Below are 18,057 nucleotides of genomic sequence, written 5' to 3'. Positions count from 1 at the left end.
GGAAAAACTCTTACGTTTAATGAGAAAAGTTTTTTTTTTAATATCTATTAAAAGTATAATACATATTTTTTTATGTAAATCAAAGATTTACATAAAGCGCAGTGTTTTTGTTAATAAGAAAAACAAATAACTGCAATGGTAATGCATCGAATCCAAATTATCTAAAAAATACAGAAAGCCAGTAGGTAAGCGTTTCACTCGCATTTTTTTATTCGAAATTTTACCAGATTCCTATTGAGCTTATCGTAGTTTCATCTGAAGTACTGATTTAAAATGCCAGATGCTAATTTATTTATAAACGGTAATTCATTTAGACCAACTGTCAAAACTGATAAAGACGCAAAATACTTACAAGACAATATCCAATATCGCTATTATATTTTCTCGATTAAAAGTTAAAAATAGTTATCTGTCCAAAAATCACTAGTTGTTTACTTCTGAATTTGGTATATAATCCCGGCGCGTTCGAGTTGGAATCAGTTACAGTATTTGCATCCAAGGTAAGTTAACTCTCCAAGCATCACCATGAAGAGCTAGTTCAGTTTGAATTTGTTTCCAGATGAAATTCATCGTGATCCTAGCCACCTGCCTGGGGCTCAGCTTCGCTGGCCCCCAGCCCTTCAGTCTTGTCGACGACATCAACGACTTTCTCAACCTAATCGATCTCGACCAAATCGATGCCCTCCTCAAGGACAACTTGCAAGACAACGGCGACATCATAGAAATCGCTACTTACATGAAGGGCGACGAATGGGCCGGATTGGTCGCTTACGTGAAAGAACATCCAGGCTGGATCAAACTGAAGGACTGGTTGATCAGCAAAGACATTGCCGTCGACGACATCATCAACGAAGTCCACGACTACATCCAGAACGCCGAACTCGGAACTGCCTCTGGTGACAGAGACGTCAACACCTTCCTCACCGACTTGGAGGCGCTCATCCCCGTCGACGACCTCCTCACTCTAGCTGTTACCAAACTGGTCACCAGCCCCGACTTCCAAGATCTGTTCAACAGAGTGAAATCTGAAGACACCCACGGACTGGTCGACGATGTCCTCTCTTTGGATGAAGTGAAGGCTGATATTGCCCGTCTCACCGAGATGGGTGTCGACGTCCAAGGCATCCTCGAGACCGTCTATGGCCTTCTGGAGTGGGGGGCACCACCAAAAGGCGTCAAGAAATCTGACAGAAGTTTGGCTGACGATTTTCAAGAATTCGTCGACCTCCTTCCTCTTGACGACATCAAAGCTATCGCCGACGAACATTTCCAAACTGACGGCGCTTTCTCTGCTGTTGTTCTCTACCTCCAAGGAACCGATTGGACAGAAATCGTCGACACATTTGGTGCATTGCCCGCCGTCCAAGATTTGATCCAATTTCTCAACAACGCTGGTCTCCCAGTTGACGACATCCTCGACTGGATCGACAATGTCATCAAAGGTGCCGTTCCCGGATATCCCTATGAGGGAGGAAGTCTCAGATCCTTCCTCGATGAAGTCGAAGCAATCCTCTCCCTCTCCGACTTTCTTTATTTGTTGAGCGACAAAATCCTGAACAGTCCCGATTTCCAAAACTTCTACGTCGAAATTTCCAGCGAAGAAGCTCACACTTTGGTCGAAGAAGTCCGCGCACTCGATGAAGTCCAACGTCTTCCCCAACGCTTGATAGACATGGGAGTTAAGGTCGAGGACGCTTTGGACATCGTCTACGAATTATTCGGCTGGGGTGAACCCGAGAAATTTTAAGTTTCCTACCGTCTTTCGCAAATGGTACGTTTGTTTTGTCAACCCTTTGCAATAAAACAACAGTTGTAAATATTTGTCTCACAATTTTTTCTTCCGTAAAAAACAACACACCATCCACTGATCACTAACTACATTGAACTAACCATCAAATACGTGCGCCAAATTCAACGAATAGATCGGATGAATGATAACCGATATGCAAAAACATTCCGAAAGAATATTATCTTCTTTTCAATTTGTAAAAAATAATCAAATACGTTGTCAACCATCACCTTGGCAACCAAACAACAAACCCCGAAAGCAAAAACTGGAAGCAACATTCACTCCCTGGAACGAAACTTCCGCAATGGTGAGTTCCTCCAGCCCCCAACCCTCACCCCAACCGCCTCTTTTCAGCTTCTATCCGCAACCCTCGCGTTTGCAATCCTGCAAAGCACCCTCGCCCACCCCACCGCCCCACCAAACTTCGACGCGTCGCCCCTCGGCCAGCTCGCGAATGTTCTGCCGGCCGAAGAGCTGAAACAGCTGAAGATGAAGCACCTGACGAGCGATCCCGGCTTCCGGGCCGCCGTGGTCTACTTCAAGTCTCCCGAATGGGCCGAGCTGATCGCCGACGTGCGCAACACCCCGGAGTGGATCCGGTACAAGGCGTTCCTGAAGGAGGTCGGACTGGACCTGGACTACCTGATCCAGCACGTGGACCACTGCGTCAACGCCACCGACACCCGCGATTTCAAGGTCGAGGGCGTTAAGCCCAGTCTGGCCAGTTTCTTGCAGGATGTCAAGATGAATCTGGGCATACCGATCATGAAGGGGCTGCACGAATACGTGGAGAAGGTGGGCAAGACCGATGACTACAAGAAGGTCGTCGAGGAGATGCTGAGCGACAAGTCGAAGGAGTTGCTGGAGAAGGCGCTGGCCCAGCCAGCTCTGATCAAGATGATGGACCAACTGCGCGAGATGGACGCCAACCTGGGGTACGTCATTCAGATGTTGTACACCTTCGCAGGATGGCAACCGCTCACCAACACCCGCAAGGCCTGAGTCCTCCGAGTTTCTTCGTTTTGTGTGTTTATTTTTACGTTGTGTTTGATGTATTTATTTGTTAAATAAAGAGATCGATTTGTGTATGCAACCAACATTTCACCCGACGTAATTTACGCAATTCCCCAGACCTCCAGTCTGGTGCAGGGTGCGAACCGATCGATCGAAGAAAGTCCATTTTGCGAAAGCTACTTTTACAGAAACCTCCCGAGCGCGCTTCTACTTGAACATTTTCACTCGTGAACGTTGGCAGGTCCATTCTATATTTATCTCCTGCTGGCGCAGTGGTGACGGTCTTGCGGAGATGATAGTGTGCTATGGGGAACACTCACAACAAGCCCCATCCCCGACCGAGAAACAAGAAACAAGTACACTGGAAAGCTGCAGGTACTAGAGTTTTTGAGAAATGTCTGGTGGTGTTAGGTCGGGCCCTATCGATGGCTTGTAGTTGAGATTTATAAGCTGGAGTTGTGTTATTTCTGTACGCGCTGTTTTTAATGTGTGGCTTATTTTTATCTTCGGCAACGCTGCATAATCGGTATGTCATTGTTATTAGAATTTGCCCAGGTATGGCAAATGGGGGTCGAGAGATCGCACTGTCGCAGCAGGACGGCTCTCGAATTAGATGACAAGTGACGCTCGTTCGGGAGGAAACTTGACTCTCGAAGAAATGTCACAGAAACAATCGTAACCGTGCTAGTCAAGTTTCCGTCCGGTTCTAAAATTAACTCCTTCGATAAAGTCCAGAAATTCACATCGTTAATAAGCAATTTCGGGAGCCGTAAAGGAAGAGGCTGCGATAAGGTGTGGACCTGTTGGTGCGACTTAAGTCGAGCTCAACTTTGCAAGGTTTAAGTCACATCTCGTTACGAAAAAATCGGATCGGGAACGGTTTTCTAAAAATTCTGGCACGCAAATTTAAATTACTTTATCAAAAAAATGCGCGTTGGCTGTCTGTCAAATGGACTTTTGTAAAGTTAAATAAACAGAAAATCTTGTGGAAGTGCTGTTTGGCGCTTGGTTTACTAATTTTAATTCTGCCTTTCCATTTGTATCTTCTTCGACTTTGTTGTATTTTTCTTTCTGTACTCCACAAAACTCGAATCTCCTGAAGCATTTTGACAGCACGAAGAGTCTTTTTGATTGTTTCTTTTTTTCATTTTCCCATTTACACTTGCAGGAGCATGACAGAACTTTTCATTGCGATTTCTTGGTAGCGTAGGACCAATAAAACAATAACAAAGCACGAATTGTAGACATTGCACCCGAACTAGTAGTCTAAGCACGCTGCACTCTGCATATTAAAGGAATGAAATTTTGCATTGGCGACAGATTTGGCATTTGGCAAATTGGCATTTTTAGAAAAATTAAAAATACAGTGCCTTATTTTCGGTTGACGATTTTTTTTTAATTTTGAATTCCTCTGTTGAGGACAATGTCGTGGCCGGTTTGCGAGGCACAATCGCAAAAAAGCAAAAACTCGGGGCACTGTGTTGTTAAAAGTTTTTGGAATCTGGTAAATTTAAAGGTTCGCATTTTCAGATTTTGCAGAATTTCGAGAAAATGGTGACAATATAATCCAACAGCCGTCCAAGAGCTGCGGTAAGGATGAACACGAACAATGTGATTGAGTGCTTTTAGGAAAATGTTTAGTTTCAATTTTTGATAGGGCCACTTCAATCTGTCAAGTAGGCAGCTGTCAAGCAGCTGTGTCAAAATACCTATATACAATGTTTCCTTTATCTGATAAATTAATAATACAAATAAAATAATCATCATCGAATCGATTTATCTATGTGATCAATACCGCAACTATCTGTTATGATTGTGATTGAATACATAAAAGCAAGTAAATAACTGGAATTATGCTGGTCATAGTGATCACATATCAATTAGGTACTGTTTTATAACACACAAGTAAAAAATCTGTATTCTTGTTGAAAACTTAAAATTGGATCTAAAAGATGTAGAAGAACGTCCAAGATGTTTTGCCCTTTTTTGATTTTCAAAAATACACTTTCAAGGCCCACTCGTTTTTATATGACGTTACCGACTTAACAATTTTATCATGCTATATAAATACATTCCTAATTATTAATCGATTGATTACACACGTGTAGTCGTTCTACAGCATGAGCGAAACACTCTTCTACGTGACGTTACTTGACCACCATGTATATTGTAAACGACTTGACCGAAAACTAGGTTATGTTTGTCGGTCTTGTTTTGAACTCACCGCACCCAGTTCCAGCGTCTTCAGACGTATTTGTCATGGTTCTTGCGTCAGTATTATTTGTTTCACAGGGCAAGGTAATTAAATTCGGAAAAATTCAAACCAAACTACTACACAACAAACAACGTCACATGTAGGGGTGCCACCCTTAACGCAAAAAAATTAAAATAAGCAAATGTCGTGGTGTTTTTAACAAGAGATTGTGTTTTCAGTGTAGATCTATAAATAGTTCAGTTTTGCGACCGGCAAATTATCTCAAATTAATTTCCACGTGATAGACTGTCGTAATACATGAAGAAATTTGAAATTGGAGCTTTGCCACAGTAAAAAAAGCTTGGGTGTCGTGGAAACTTTGGTATTAGTACAATAATTCAACGTTTATTATAGTAGAATTAATTAATTATTGTGCTTTACTAATTGTTTATAATTATTCATCTCGTTTTCAATTTTTTTAAATGTTGTGTTGGCTGCCGTGTGAAAAGTACTGAAAAGTGTCATTAGTCTTATCTGTCAATTTTTAATGGTTTTTAATTTTCAACCAAGCAAATTAACACATTGTATTGTGCACATTTATATTTGTATTTTTTCCTGGATCGTTTGTAGGTAACCGTTTTTTATTTATTTTTTTGTACTCAAACTGTCCAAGTTAAAAATTTATACGATCTCCACAAACAGTTTTGTGTTTGTCATTTATTTTTTAACGCTGACGCCAAAAACACGTAGCGGCTCTAATGATCTAATGAGGTGTCAGGTGTAAGATTTTCTATTTCGTCAATCCTCGCATCCATTAAAAACTTCCACAAAATATAAATTTAATCGATAAATCCTATAAAAAAAGACTTTTTTTTATATGCAAAGACCACACAAATACTATTAATACACCTGTTGCATCATGTCTCATATTTTTTTCATACCCAATGAATCATATCAACATAAATAAAAAAACACGTGTTCAACAGTTTTGTTTTGATTTTCATTCATTCACTCCATTCTATTTTCGCCTTTGACATCTTCTGTTATTGAGTATTTGTCGTTGAATCATTCTCTTCTGCCATTTCATTATTTCACAAAATGTTTTGGATCTGGTGTGAACGTGTGGGAAGTTGGCTGTGAGCGTTTGACATTTATCAGAACCGCCATTTGACAGATTGTCACTTTGTAGACCGCCCCTCACCGCCCGGCAAGCCGCACCTCTCCTCCGACAGCGAGCTCACCCCCGACCTCGTAACAATCCTCTGGGCCAAGCCCATCCGCGATGGCGGCTCGCCCATCACCGGCTACCTCGTGGAGCACCGGCGCACCGGTTCGCCTCACTGGGTGCGCGCCACCCCCCTGATGGTCCCCTTCCCGGAGCTGACCCTGAGCGGGCTGGAGCCCGGATGGCGGTACCAGTTCCGGGTGCGCGCCGAGAACGCCGTCGGCTTGTCCGACCCCAGCGACGCCTCCGAGCCGCTCACCGTCACTTTGCAGAAGTACGCCATCACCGCCCCCAAGTTCACCGAAGAGCTGAAGGACGTGACGGTGCTCGAGAACGACAAGGTCGAGTTCCTCGTGCACTTCCTGGGCCAGCCCGCCCCCAAGGTGTGCTGGTTCAAGGACGGCTTCGAGATCTTCAGCAGCAGGAGGACGCGGATCTTGACGGAGAGCGACAAGAGCATCTTGACCATCCACCAGAGCGCGCTGTCTGACGAGGGCGAGATTAAATGCACCGCGACTAACAAGGCGGGGCACGCCTCCACCAAGGCCAGGCTGACCTTGGAGGCGCCCCCTACGGTACGGCTGCCCAGGCAGTACGAGGACGGGTTGCTCTTCGAGATTGGGGAGGTGTTGAGGCTGAAGGTTTCTGTAGCTGGACGACCGACTCCGCTGGTGTTTTGGAGCCACAACGGAGAAACGATACAAAACAACGACCGATATGAAATCGAGTACGTCGACAAGTGTTCGATCCTCAAGCTGGGGGAGGCGAGGAGGTCCGACCGAGGAGAGTACCAAGTCAAGGCCGTCAACAAAATCGGCGAGGATCTGGCGGCCTTCTTGGTGACGATAACCGACAAACCGTCTCCCCCAAGCAAAGCAAGAGTGGTGATGACCCTCGGGAGGTCCGTCACACTCTCCTGGGGAACCCCCGCCGACGACGGCGGCTGCAAGATCGGCAACTACATCGTAGAGTACTACAGAATGGGCTGGAACGTGTGGCTGAAGGCGGCGACCAGCCGCCAACTGACCACCATCCTGGGGGACCTGATCGAGGGCAGCGAGTACAAGTTCAGGGTCAAAGCGGAGAGCCCCTACGGAGTGAGCGAACCGAGCGAGGAGTCCGACATCGTCTTCATCCCCGACGCCAAGAGGGGCATAACGTCGCCCCAAGCCCGCAGCCGCAGCCAGCCCAAAGACATCATCGACGAGATCACCGCCCCCGTGGCGGCGAAGAGGCGCTCCAAAGCGCGGTCCCACTCTTCGACGGCCAAAGCCGAAGCCTTGACAAACTTCCTCGACCAAGTGCCCACGCGACCCGACAGAATCAAAATCAAGAGTCCCCCGAAGACACCAGAAGGATCGCCGAAGGTCCCCAGAAAGGAACTGAATCCGGAGCACATCGACAGGGCCTCGCTGGCCAGAGAACTGGCTTACGGAAGCCCAGAAATCAAGGTGAAGAAGGCCGAATTGGACTTACCGCGGGTCGCTTACTCCAAGGGGAAGAGTCCCGAAAGGTCTTCCGTCTCGCCCAAGTCTAAGAGCCCGAGTCCCGCGCCGAACAGGACAGCGAGTCCGATTCTTCCTCCACCGGTTAAGACTCCGAGTCCGAATCTTCCATCACCGGTTAGGACTCCGAGTCCGAATCTTCCGCCACCTGTTGACGAGAAGTCCAAATCGCCGAGTCCCAAAGAGAAGAGCAAGACGCCGAGCCCCAAAGAGACGAGCAAGACGCCGAGTCCCAAAGACAAGAGAAGCTTCCTGAGGGAGAAGTCGGAGACCTTTGAAGAAAGTTCCGAGTTCATGCTGGTCCTCTATCCGGAAGCCAACGAGAAAGGTGAGTTCTTCTGGACAGGTTCACGTCTTAATCCTGTTTTTTTGAAGGTCAACGCAGGAGCATAGAGTTTGACTTCGACGACTACGATATCCCGCCCCCGATCTCGCTCTCCGCCCCCGAGCTAGGAGTGGAGCCTCCAATTTTCGAAAACTTGAAGCCATCGGCGAGTTCTACCGAGCTGCTGCACGAACGCGCCATGATAAGATTCAGCGAAGCGGCGGCAGCCGAAGAAGAAGAACAACGGAACAGGCGAAGAAAGTTCAGCTACGACGGCCAACGCAGCATCGATATTCCCAAGATCCAGATCAACTCCAAGGACGACCAGGACATCGTGGGTCTCGAGCGGAAGGCGTCTCGGAGGAGATCGTCCGGGAGCGTGGTCCAGCAGCAGCTTCTGTGGGCGCAGAGGAGGTTCAGTCAGAAGGGTTCAAGTGATTTGGGAGAGATCGTGGAGAACTCTAAGAGGCAAAAATCGCCGAAGCCCGCCCTCGAGGAGCCTCCCAAGAAGGAGATGGTCAGGCAGAGATCAGAATCGGAAGAAAGGGAAGAAGCGGAATTCGAGAGGGTCAGAGCGAAGATGGCGCTGCAGGGGCAGTCGAGTTTAGAGAAGAGAAGCATCGACGTGGTGGACGAAGACAAGTGGATGGAAGAATACGAGGAGAGTCTGTCCGAATCGGAAACGGAATCTTCGGAAGATGAGCGCGACTTTGTGGAGAAATCGCCCCCGAGAGTCTACAGCGACGAAGAAGAAGACACTTACCACCCGGGAGTCATGACGACGACGAAGAAACCGAGCGACGAACCGTTCGAGATTTTGACCAAACGCAACAGACTCCCCGATCCGAACTTCGTCCCGAAACCGATTTTGAAGAAAACTGAAGACAAAGTCGAGCCTCCCAAAGAAGTTCCACTTGAAGTTCCGAGAGACATAACTCCGACCAAAACCCGATCGCACTCTCCCAGACCGCAGTTTAGACAACCGCAAGAGATCGTGGCGAGGGAGCGGTCGCAGTCTTTGATACAAACCACGATAGGGGCGCCCCCCAACAGCAAACTCTTCCAACGTTCTATGTCTCTCAAGGAAGAAGCGAAAGATCCGGAGATGAATTTGTTGCAATCGCCAAAGGCCGCCCCCGGTCAGAATATTTCAGCTGTGGCCACTCTGTGTGGGTTCACAGCGGCGAGTATCGTCATCCCTGAACAACTGCTGAAGAAGAAGAAGGACGAGGAGGAGTCGAAGGTTGTTGTGGATCACTATATGGATATTGTGAGGAGTTACGGGCAGAAGAAAAAGGGAGTCGGGCCGAGTTGGAGGACTGTCGAAGAAGAGAAGAAAGTTTGGAATGCGGTCGAAGAGGAGGAAGAGGTACCAAAGACGATTCAAAAGGAAGAAAAGGTAGTAAAACAAGAAGAGAAGTTACCACAAGTTATTAAAGCGGAAGAAAAGATACCGAAAGTGATTCAACAGCCTTGGAAGAGTGCGGTGGAGAAACCGCAACCCCCAAAGCTGATTCAACATCTTTGGAAGACCGTCGAAGAGTCGGAACCGCCACAATCATACTGGAAAGAAGAAGAAGAACCGGTAAAGGCAACCGAAGTTGCAAAACCAGTTCAGACTCTCAGACAAGAAGTCTCGAGGAGAGACAGAAGTCCGTCACCTTCGCCCTCGCCCCACAGAACCTCCCCGATCCAGCACAGAGGAAGGAGCATCAACCACGGCCCCCGCAAGGCCGCCAGATCGAAAACGCCATCGAAGTCGCCGTCCAGACTGGAGAACTGGTCCGGACGCTCCCAACGAAAGTCCTCACCTTCGCCCATGAAAGTGGCGAAGAGCACGGTGAGGAGGTCTCCGTCACCATCCCCGATTCCCTTGGCCAAACCCAGACCGAAGCTGAAGGAGATCATGACGCAGACTTCCATCGGTCTGGAATTGAACTACTCGAGCGATTCCAGGACCTCGACGCCGCACGACAGGAGGCACGAAGAACTGGTGGCCAAAGCGGAGGGCAAAGTTCGAGGCTTCGTGGAATACGCCACCGACCTGGCCATGTTTGCGGTGGCTTGTTGGTTGTATCTCTTCAGCAACGAACTCTTTGCTATTCCCGTTTTGTTAGTTATGGTTTATAGACAGTTGAAGAGTGAGGTTAGGAAGAGAATACCGGGATGGATAGCGAGACGATTCAACAAGACCAAGACAAAAAAGCCGTAAATGTCATTTTTTCTAGACTGTTTTTGATTTGATTGTTTCGTTGCGACATCCACATTTGACGCTCTTGTAATTTACTCAAAGTTTTCCCAATTGTCTTATCGTGTGCGATTTTGTCCGACAAGTTTAATCCTGTTTCCTGATTACTCCGGGATACAGTGCTTATACGATGTTATGAAATCTATGATTTCCAGTCTGTTTATTAAACATTTGTTAATGCCACCCAGTTCTAGTGATATTTTAAACTGAAAGGTGCAAACATTGTTTTGTTTTACTTTTTGAGTAGCGTTAGTTAGGGGGGAGCGATGTTTGAGGGAGGAGTTAAAGAAAACAACTCTGTATTTATTAAATATATGTATTTATTAAAAAACTTTATAAACGTACTAATATGGAAAAAATAACAAAGGCACAAGTTTGACAATCAATGGCACACGTTTAGTGCATATATTAACAAAAATATTCTATTTCTACATAAATAATAAAATGTACAAATGGATTTTTGTTTCGACAAAGTTTTAAGATCTTTTTTACAAAACACTAACAACTACAGGAATTCATTTTATGTATAAACAAAACAAAAAAAAATTTAAAAACAAAACACTGGTCTTGCTTAACCTGGAGTCTGGCGCCGTTTTAAGTTATTGGAATGCCAAGCACGTCCAGTGGGTTATCGAATAAAAAGTGGAGACTCTTTCCGTATTCACACGTTTCTAGGTAAGTTTATTAAATTTTATCACAGATTCATCTGGGCAAGAACGTATAGGATAGGCGTGGTATCCAACTCGCCCAACTTATTATATCTTAACTCTACGAGACGTTTTGGGTATTTACATGTTCGTACAGGGAAGATCGTTTTTTTGTAATATATACAGAATCATCAAATATGCCATGTATGTTGAATGGCACCTATTGTAGTTATTATCATAATTCTGACGTTAAATCCTAACCTTAAAACTAGGGGAATTAAGTAGCAAAAGGCAATGACACAGCCTCCCTCATTTCACCAAGTACGAAAGGCCGTCTTTGTACGTGTTCGCTCAGTCCGTCAGACGATCGCGCCATCTTTGTTCCTCTGCAGCGGCTGCAGCTCCCTCTGCAGTCGGTCGAAGTCGTTGTAGTACTCGTGGTCCGACTCCTCCTCCGAGCTCCTCTGCGGCTGGAACGGCGGCGGGAAGTTCCCGTTCTCGGGTATGGCTGGCAGGCCCACGGTCTGACTGGGTGCGGCGTCGTTGTTCATCAGATACTCGGGGTTGTCGATGTTGCTCTTGTAAAAGTCCAACGACCTGAAGGCGCTCTGGTTCGAACCGTCCGAGTTCTTCGAGTCGATCAGGTCCACGTAAGTCGACGCCCCTTGGGTCTGCTGCGGGGACGGCATCAAGTAGTCGTCCTCGTCGACCGGCAGGTCCAGCTTGAGGCTGCCCAGCTGCGCCTTGGACGGGCCCGAGTCGTACTCGTCCGAGGACATGTCGTCGCGCATCTTCAGCGTGTCGCCGGCGGCGAAGGGCGGCGCCGTGGGCGGGTACTTGAGCAGCTTGCGGTTCAGATGGTTCTGGTACTGGGGGTTGCAGCTGCCGTCCGAGTTGGTCTGCGACGCCGATTTCCAATACTTGTCGGCGGTGGGCGACGGCGACACCGACGAGGTCCAGTCCATCGCGTGGAGCGGGGCGCGCGACTTCGGCTGCAGGTACTCGTCGCACTCCGACTGGCTGGCGGAGGTCTCGAGCGTCGTCGCCAAGTTGCGCATCACCTCGCGATCATCCTGCAAATAAACTCCAACCGTCAAACTCATCTTTCCTTTCATTTTAAACGTTCTCACCTGAGTCGAGTAGTTCCTCAGCTTCATGAACTTGTCCCCTACGAAGGCCAGGTAGCGTCCGGGATCTCGCGCCATCTTGCCGAAGTCTTCGGCCAACTCCTTGAAGCTGGGTCTGCTCTCGGCGTCCAGGATCCAACACTTCACCAAGATCATGTACACGTCTATGCTGCACCCGTCGGGCTGGTGCAACCGCTCCCCTTTCTCCAACAGCTCGGGGACGTCCCTCGCCGGGACATTTTCGTAGGGTCGCCCCCCGAAAGTCAGCAACTCCCAGACAGTGACCCCGAACGCCCACACGTCGGACTTGTGCGTGAAGATCCTGTGCTGGATGCACTCCAGCGCCAACCACTTGATCGGCATCTTCCCCCCGGCCGCCTTGTACTCTTCCTCGTTGATGTCCAGCAGCTTTGCCAACCCGAAATCTGTGATCTTGACGCACGAATGCGTCTGCACTAGGACATTTCTCGCCGCCAGGTCTCTGTGAACCAGGCGTTTCTCCTCCAAGTAGGCCATGCCCCTCGCGATCTGCGTCGACCAGTTCAAGAGCGCTTTGGAGCCGATCTTGTCGCGGTTCTTCCGCACGAAATCGAGGAGGCATCCGAGCGGCATCAGCTGCGTTATCAGCATCATCTCCGAGGTCATGCACACCGCCAGCAGTTGCAGCAAATTGGGATGGTCCACGCTGGCCATGATGTACGCCTCGCTCAAGAACTCCTTGCTGCTGTTGGACCCGTCCCGCAACACCTTGATCGCGACCGGGATCTTCGACGAGTTCTCGTCCTCCAGCACCCAGACTCCTTTGTAGACGGTGCCGAAAGCGCCGTAACCGAGGATGTCGCCGCGTCGGATCTCCGTCTCTTTGATTATCCTCAACTGGGCGACGTTCGGAAGGACGTTGGTCTGTCTGAGGGGCTCGTTGTCCTCCAGACCGGTCAGCGCCATCGTCATCTTGATCGTGTTCTCTTTGGCTTTGACCTTCTTGCGCCAGATGCAGGTTATCCAGATGGCTATGCCTATGCATGCGACGATTACGGAGACGACGCCCACTATGATGATGATGACGGTGACGCCGCTGTCAGGAAAACTCGTCGCCGACATACTGATGGGTCTGTTGGAACAGTAGGCGTCGGAGTTCTCGGGGAAGACCCTGTGGGGGAATTCGGGAGGGCACGACGCCGCGCACCGAAAACTCGAATTGTTGGAGGGGTCCCCGTCCTCGTAGATTTTGTAATTCTCGCAGGACAAGCAGTTCTCGGGGCCGGGACCGCTGCAGCCGCGACACTCCAAATCGCACGACTTGCACTCCTGGACCTCGTCGTCGGCGTAGTCGTTGAAGGGGCACTCATCCTCGCACTGTTCCCCCTTCTTGTAGTGGGTGCACTTCTGACAAACCAGCTCGTGGAAGCCGTAGCCGGTGCACAATTTACATCTGCAAATCGACCGAATAACGCACGAATTCGAATCAAGCACGTTTGCTTACCTTGGATGACATTTCCTGCAAATCGCTTTCCCGGCCATCGACTTGAGCGACTCGCGCTCCTGGGGTCCCAAGTATTCGTAGTAGTAGCCGTCGGGACAGCTCTCGTTCTTGCTCAGGCAATAGTCGATGGTGGCGTTCTCGTTCATGGTGGCCTTCTCGCATGAATTGCAACCGCCGAACGCCACCGTGTTGAGGGGGCCGGTGCAACCGTCCACGCAGTTCGGGTGGCAGCTTTTGCACACAACTCCGTCGTTGAATTTGTTGGTGGGGCAAGAGGTGACGCAGTAGGGGCCGTCACGGACGTGCTTGCAAGTGGCGCATTTGTCCGCGCCGGGGCCGGTACACGAAGAGCCGCATTCTTCGTGGCAGCGCTTGCAAATATTGGGGCCCGTTTGATAGATCCTGCAAAAGTCGGTAATGTAGACAACTGTTTGACGTATGTCAAATGTGGCGTGCGTTTGAAACTTCTAATTAAATTTTCGGGTTAAAACAGCAGATTTGAGAGAATTGAGTGAAACAAATACACGGAATGGGGAGAACAGTCACGTAAGTTCTCATTTTTGACAGATATTCTAGAATTACAATTTAAACGGACGCGAACGTTTGAAACAAGTGCCACATAATTGGAATAAATCAAGCTTTGACATTCAACCAAGAATCTTTAATAAAACTTGAACAGCTCAAGTAGTCCAATCAAATTAAACTGTGATGCGGTGGTATTTAACTCCGCAATGCAATACTTTTGTATGATTCAATAAACGCTTGTTTCAATCAATTGAAACGAATGATAATTGCAAAAGTTTTACGAAAACGAAAAAAGTCGATAATGTGGAAAACTGTTGTGACAAATGTCACGTGCGTCTCGAGTCTGAAGTTTGTGCAACATAATTTTCGGATAAAAAGACGAGATTTGAGTGAAATTACGCAAGTATCAAGGTGAACGGTTACGTAAAGTCTCATTTTTTAACAGATTTTCTATGTTTACGATTTAAACGAACGTTTGAAACAACTCATAAAAATTTAGTGGGTCGTTCTGTCACTCGGACATCTGGTTCGAATTGAATTTTGACGTTTCACCGAGAATTTCTAATGATCCTTAAAAATCACAATTATCCAATCAAATAAAACCGTGACGCGATATCTAATCGACAATTGTAATACTTACGTACGATTTAAATCGTACTTTTTTCTTTCAAACGACTGTAACGAATGACAACTCGTAAAATTAGGTTAGATTTTCGGGGTACTCACTCTGGCAAAATTGAGCAACTGGCGATGCAGCGCCCTTCCGGTTCTAGTTTGAAACGAGCACACGACAGACACTGCTCCGGTCCGGAGCCCCAACAACCCTCCCTGCTGCATTCCTTGTCGCATATCAAGCCCAATTTCTTGCAAGTGCTCGGGTCACTGTTGTTGGACAACATGAGCACGTTGTCGTGATTTTTCCTGATTTTTTCCCACCTGATGTCTTCGGCAAAACAGAGATGTTTGTTCTCCAAGATGGCGACCGTTCCGGCGTTCAGCCTCTTGAGAGATCGCAACTCGAGCGACCTGAGACTCGTCTTCACTATGTACAACGAGGTGAAGTAGTCGTAGAGCGTCCTCCCGCCGACGACTTCCAAGTTCCTGAAGTAGGACAAATTGGTGAAGTCGTTGTGGTAGGCTTGGATGTTGAGATATCCGGTGATCTCTTTCAAGGTGTTGAAGACTTCCAGTCGGTCTGGGTGCATGGCGGCGTACCTCTCGCCGAACGTGTAGTTCTGGTAGATGTGCTGGAAGCCCTCGAACGTGTTCTGGAGGATGATGACGTTGCCCTCTATCACGGTGCAGCCCTTGAAGTTGTCGATGTTGCCCGAATGGATGTAGGAGTCGACGGGGCAAGTCTTCGGGCAGGGCCCCTCGCAGGGCACGCACGCCCCGTCTTTGGCCTTTTTGTGGGGCGGACACGTCCGGACGCAAGCCCCGTTGTCCTTGAGCAAATGTTCGGGACAGTTCTTGACGCACGTGGCCCCGTACGCGTACTTCCCCTTCGGATTGTCCTCCCACGAGTAGGTCGTCGGGTTGTAGATCTGCATCGGAGGGCACTCCTGCGTGCAGACCCCGCTGTCGTAAAAGTTCCTACAAGCTATACAGTCACTCTGCTTGGGGCCCGTACAGCCCCCCGCACAGAACAAGTGGCAGCACTCGCGCGGGTTCGGTCCGAAACACCGGCCCTGGTAGCACTGAGGGCTGCAGTTCTCCTTGGAGAACTTCTGACAGTTCTCCTCGCCCTCCCCCCAACAGCCCTTCTCGCAGTTCTTGTGGCACGAGGGGCAGTCCCGTTCGGGGGAGGTGAAATTGTAAACGAACACGTAACGACCCACCGGATCGGTGATGATCTCCTTCCAGTTGATGGTCTTGACGTGGCAGAGGTTGTAGTTGTTGAAGAGGCCGATGCTGCCCTTGAGGACGTCCCTCAGCGACGGCAGCTCGAGTGTGAACATCTTGGAGAGCGTCACCAACAAGGAGAACTCTTCCTCGCGCACGTTCATCTTGAAGAGGGTCCTGCCGCGGATGATCTGCAGCCGGGGCAGGACGATCCGCTTGATGTCCACGTGCGAGATCAGGACGTAACCGGTCACCTCGCGGATATACTTGAGGAAGCTCAAGTCGAGGTTCTCGTCCTGCAGCCACGTCAGCTCCAGGTTACCGTCGACGTAGGTGCAGTTGGTGTAGCGATCCTTCAGGTTCCGGTAGTGGTGGTCGCGGTTCGACGGAACGGACATGCGACCGTTGGTTCCGATGCAAACTGAAACGAATACAAGAACTCAGTATCGCACCTCAGGAGGGACAAAAGTCGGACAACGGAGATGTACTGGCTTTGTTGACGCAGATCAGATCAAAACAAAGATCATCGCAGAAGAATATTTTTCCAGCGGGACACCCAAATAGGTTTGTTTTGGTGCCGCGTCGTATTTAACATAACGACCGTAATATTTCGAAACGACTGATAAGAAGTTCAAATATTTAAATTTCTCTGTTGGTATTTAAATCTCTGTTGACTGAAGCATCTCGGCGGAGTTTTTCCCGCGTTTACAAGCTCTAACGGACGTTGTACTTTGGTAAGAATGCGACCAGTCGTCCAGTTGACTTTTTTCGAAAATTCACCGGTGTGAAACTAGCCGCACGACATTTGCTCGACACAAATGTCAACGATACTCACATGACAATTGCAACATTTCGATCGAGAGTTTTTAATTGTGTCCTTTTTTTGGTAAATAGACACGCCACGACCCTATTGCGAAACCACTCCGCGTCGTCGAATTAATCGAAACATGAATTAAAATCAAACTCACTGAAGTAATGAATTATTCAATTGTGATAGCAAAGGACAAAAACAGTTTGACAGCGTGAGCTCATGTCAGCTGCTCGAATCCGAACAGCTTGTGGACGTGAATTTGGTTATTTTTCGAAGGAACTTTTGTTTCCGAATCTTGGTCACGGCCGTGTCAATTCGACCGGAAAACCAGTCAAATATTATTTACCTGTCACGATCTATCCAACACGTGGACAAACAGATAAGATTATGGAGAAAAAGCGTGAAAAGTGTGTCTTTCAAGGTCAAAAATCACAAGCGTCAAACGTCAAAATGCGAGAGTGAAGTTGTGTGTTTTTCATCAGTGCTACCACTCGGGTGTAAATCATGACCTGTCAACCCCTCGGCGCCGCAAAAACGTCGCGCAAATCGAGATCGAGATTGAAGTCCTTGTAGAGTCAAGGTATGTGCCGGTGCGGCGCCACCGACTCGTTCCTAACGGGAACTCCGCCACCCCGCACCCCCTAGCCCAGGTGCAAGTTTCCATACCTGGCGTGCGACTAGTACCGCACTCGAGATCAGGTAAATTCCGAGAAAAAGGAAAACAAACAACAAAGGGCCCCATAATGCCGTCATCATTTCGCATTGTCCGAAGGGAGCAGGTCCTGCCGTCAGCCAGCTCGCCCACGCCACCTACCGGCGCGCTCCTAAATCGCCGATTAATTACCATAAATGGTGATGGGTTTTGCAACGGCACCGTTACGCGCCGTCCTGGGAATCGCCACGAAAGTAAAACCAGATCGGCGGCGGACAGGGTCCGACTGGATTTTTTCCAGTGACGTAACAGTGATGTGTCAGTGTTGCCACTAGAATGTTGTGAGTTGTCGGTTTGGCAACAGTGAGGACGCGGTGCAGTGATAAAAATGGCGCAAGGGCCCACGCAGGACGCCCACCGGATGGTGTCGACTCGGTTATAAATAAACAAATGTTATAATGCGCGTTATTAATGGTAATTTCTGTTGCCATTTAAGCGGTTGCAGTCATACGTCATTGGCGATTCTTTTACCTGTCTAAATGAAGGCATTGTGGGCTGATTGATGGGCGAAAGAAAGCGCAACAAAGTCTCCTTTGTTGTAAGAGATAAGATCCGAGGCCGATTTACACGATAAGGGCTGGTCGTGGTACCACCACCACCAGATGAGCCA

At 48.4% G+C, this 18,057-nt stretch overlaps 4 protein-coding genes across 9 annotated transcripts in view; 3 read left to right on the top strand and 1 right to left on the bottom strand.

Moving 5' to 3' along the window:
* Positions 1-559: 559 nt before the first annotated feature.
* On the top strand, positions 560-1,819 carry LOC138124291 (uncharacterized). The gene has a single exon (XM_069039292.1). It carries the CDS (start codon positions 560-562, stop codon positions 1,745-1,747), a length of 1,188 nt encoding a protein of 395 aa, XP_068895393.1. The 3' UTR covers positions 1,748-1,819.
* Positions 1,820-1,993: 174 nt separating this feature from the next.
* Positions 1,994-2,882, top strand: LOC138132905 (uncharacterized). Its single transcript, XM_069050619.1, has 2 exons — positions 1,994-2,096; positions 2,144-2,882. The coding sequence occupies exons 1-2, from the start codon at positions 2,094-2,096 to the stop codon at positions 2,789-2,791; spliced, it is 651 nt and encodes a 216-aa protein (XP_068906720.1). The 5' UTR covers positions 1,994-2,093; the 3' UTR covers positions 2,792-2,882.
* A 135-nt stretch (positions 2,883-3,017) lies between these two features.
* MnM (myomesin and myosin binding protein) lies at positions 3,018-10,483 on the top strand. 2 transcript variants are annotated; one of them, XM_069050566.1, is made up of 4 exons: positions 3,032-3,178; positions 4,334-4,393; positions 6,187-8,055; positions 8,103-10,483. In XM_069050566.1, exons 1-4 carry the CDS (start codon positions 3,109-3,111, stop codon positions 10,262-10,264), a joined length of 4,161 nt encoding a protein of 1,386 aa, XP_068906667.1. In that variant the 5' UTR covers positions 3,032-3,108; the 3' UTR covers positions 10,265-10,483. The 2 variants fall into 2 exon arrangements, with proteins under 2 accessions (XP_068906676.1, XP_068906667.1); XM_069050575.1 differs by lacking the exon at positions 4,334-4,393 and having other exon boundaries at positions 3,018-3,178.
* Positions 10,484-10,600: 117 nt separating this feature from the next.
* The window catches only part of Egfr (epidermal growth factor receptor), a 70,919-nt gene continuing 63,462 nt past the window's right edge, over positions 10,601-18,057 (bottom strand). For all 5 annotated transcript variants that reach the window (XM_069050537.1, XM_069050546.1, XM_069050555.1 and 2 more), the window contains 4 exons: positions 14,809-16,345; positions 13,558-13,959; positions 12,078-13,506; positions 10,601-12,020 (listed from right to left, as the gene is read on the bottom strand). In XM_069050537.1, the coding sequence (XP_068906638.1) occupies positions 11,307-12,020; positions 12,078-13,506; positions 13,558-13,959; positions 14,809-16,345 (4,082 nt within the window). In that variant the 3' untranslated portion in view covers positions 10,601-11,306. The remainder of the gene's footprint in view (positions 12,021-12,077; positions 13,507-13,557; positions 13,960-14,808; positions 16,346-18,057) is intronic.

Source organism: Tenebrio molitor, chromosome 1, assembly GCF_963966145.1.
Source record: "Tenebrio molitor chromosome 1, icTenMoli1.1, whole genome shotgun sequence".
Classification (NCBI taxonomy): domain Eukaryota; kingdom Metazoa; phylum Arthropoda; class Insecta; order Coleoptera; family Tenebrionidae; genus Tenebrio; species Tenebrio molitor.
Note: the sequence above shows the minus strand (reverse complement) of the source record. Positions and strands in the feature narration are given on the sequence as shown.

Bases quoted from the DNA above. Each gene is read 5' to 3' on its own strand.
- LOC138124291 (XM_069039292.1), top strand. From the start codon at position 560: ATGAAATTCATCGTGATCCTAGCCACCTGCCTGGGGCTCAGCTTCGCT.
- MnM (XM_069050566.1), top strand. From the start codon at position 3,109: ATGGGGAACACTCACAACAAGCCCCATCCCCGACCGAGAAACAAGAAA. The intron at 4,394-6,186 runs GTAAGGATGAAC...GTCACTTTGTAG, and splicing joins ACAGCCGTCCAAGAGCTGCG to ACCGCCCCTCACCGCCCGGC. The intron at 8,056-8,102 runs GTGAGTTCTTCT...GTTTTTTTGAAG, and splicing joins TCCGGAAGCCAACGAGAAAG to GTCAACGCAGGAGCATAGAG.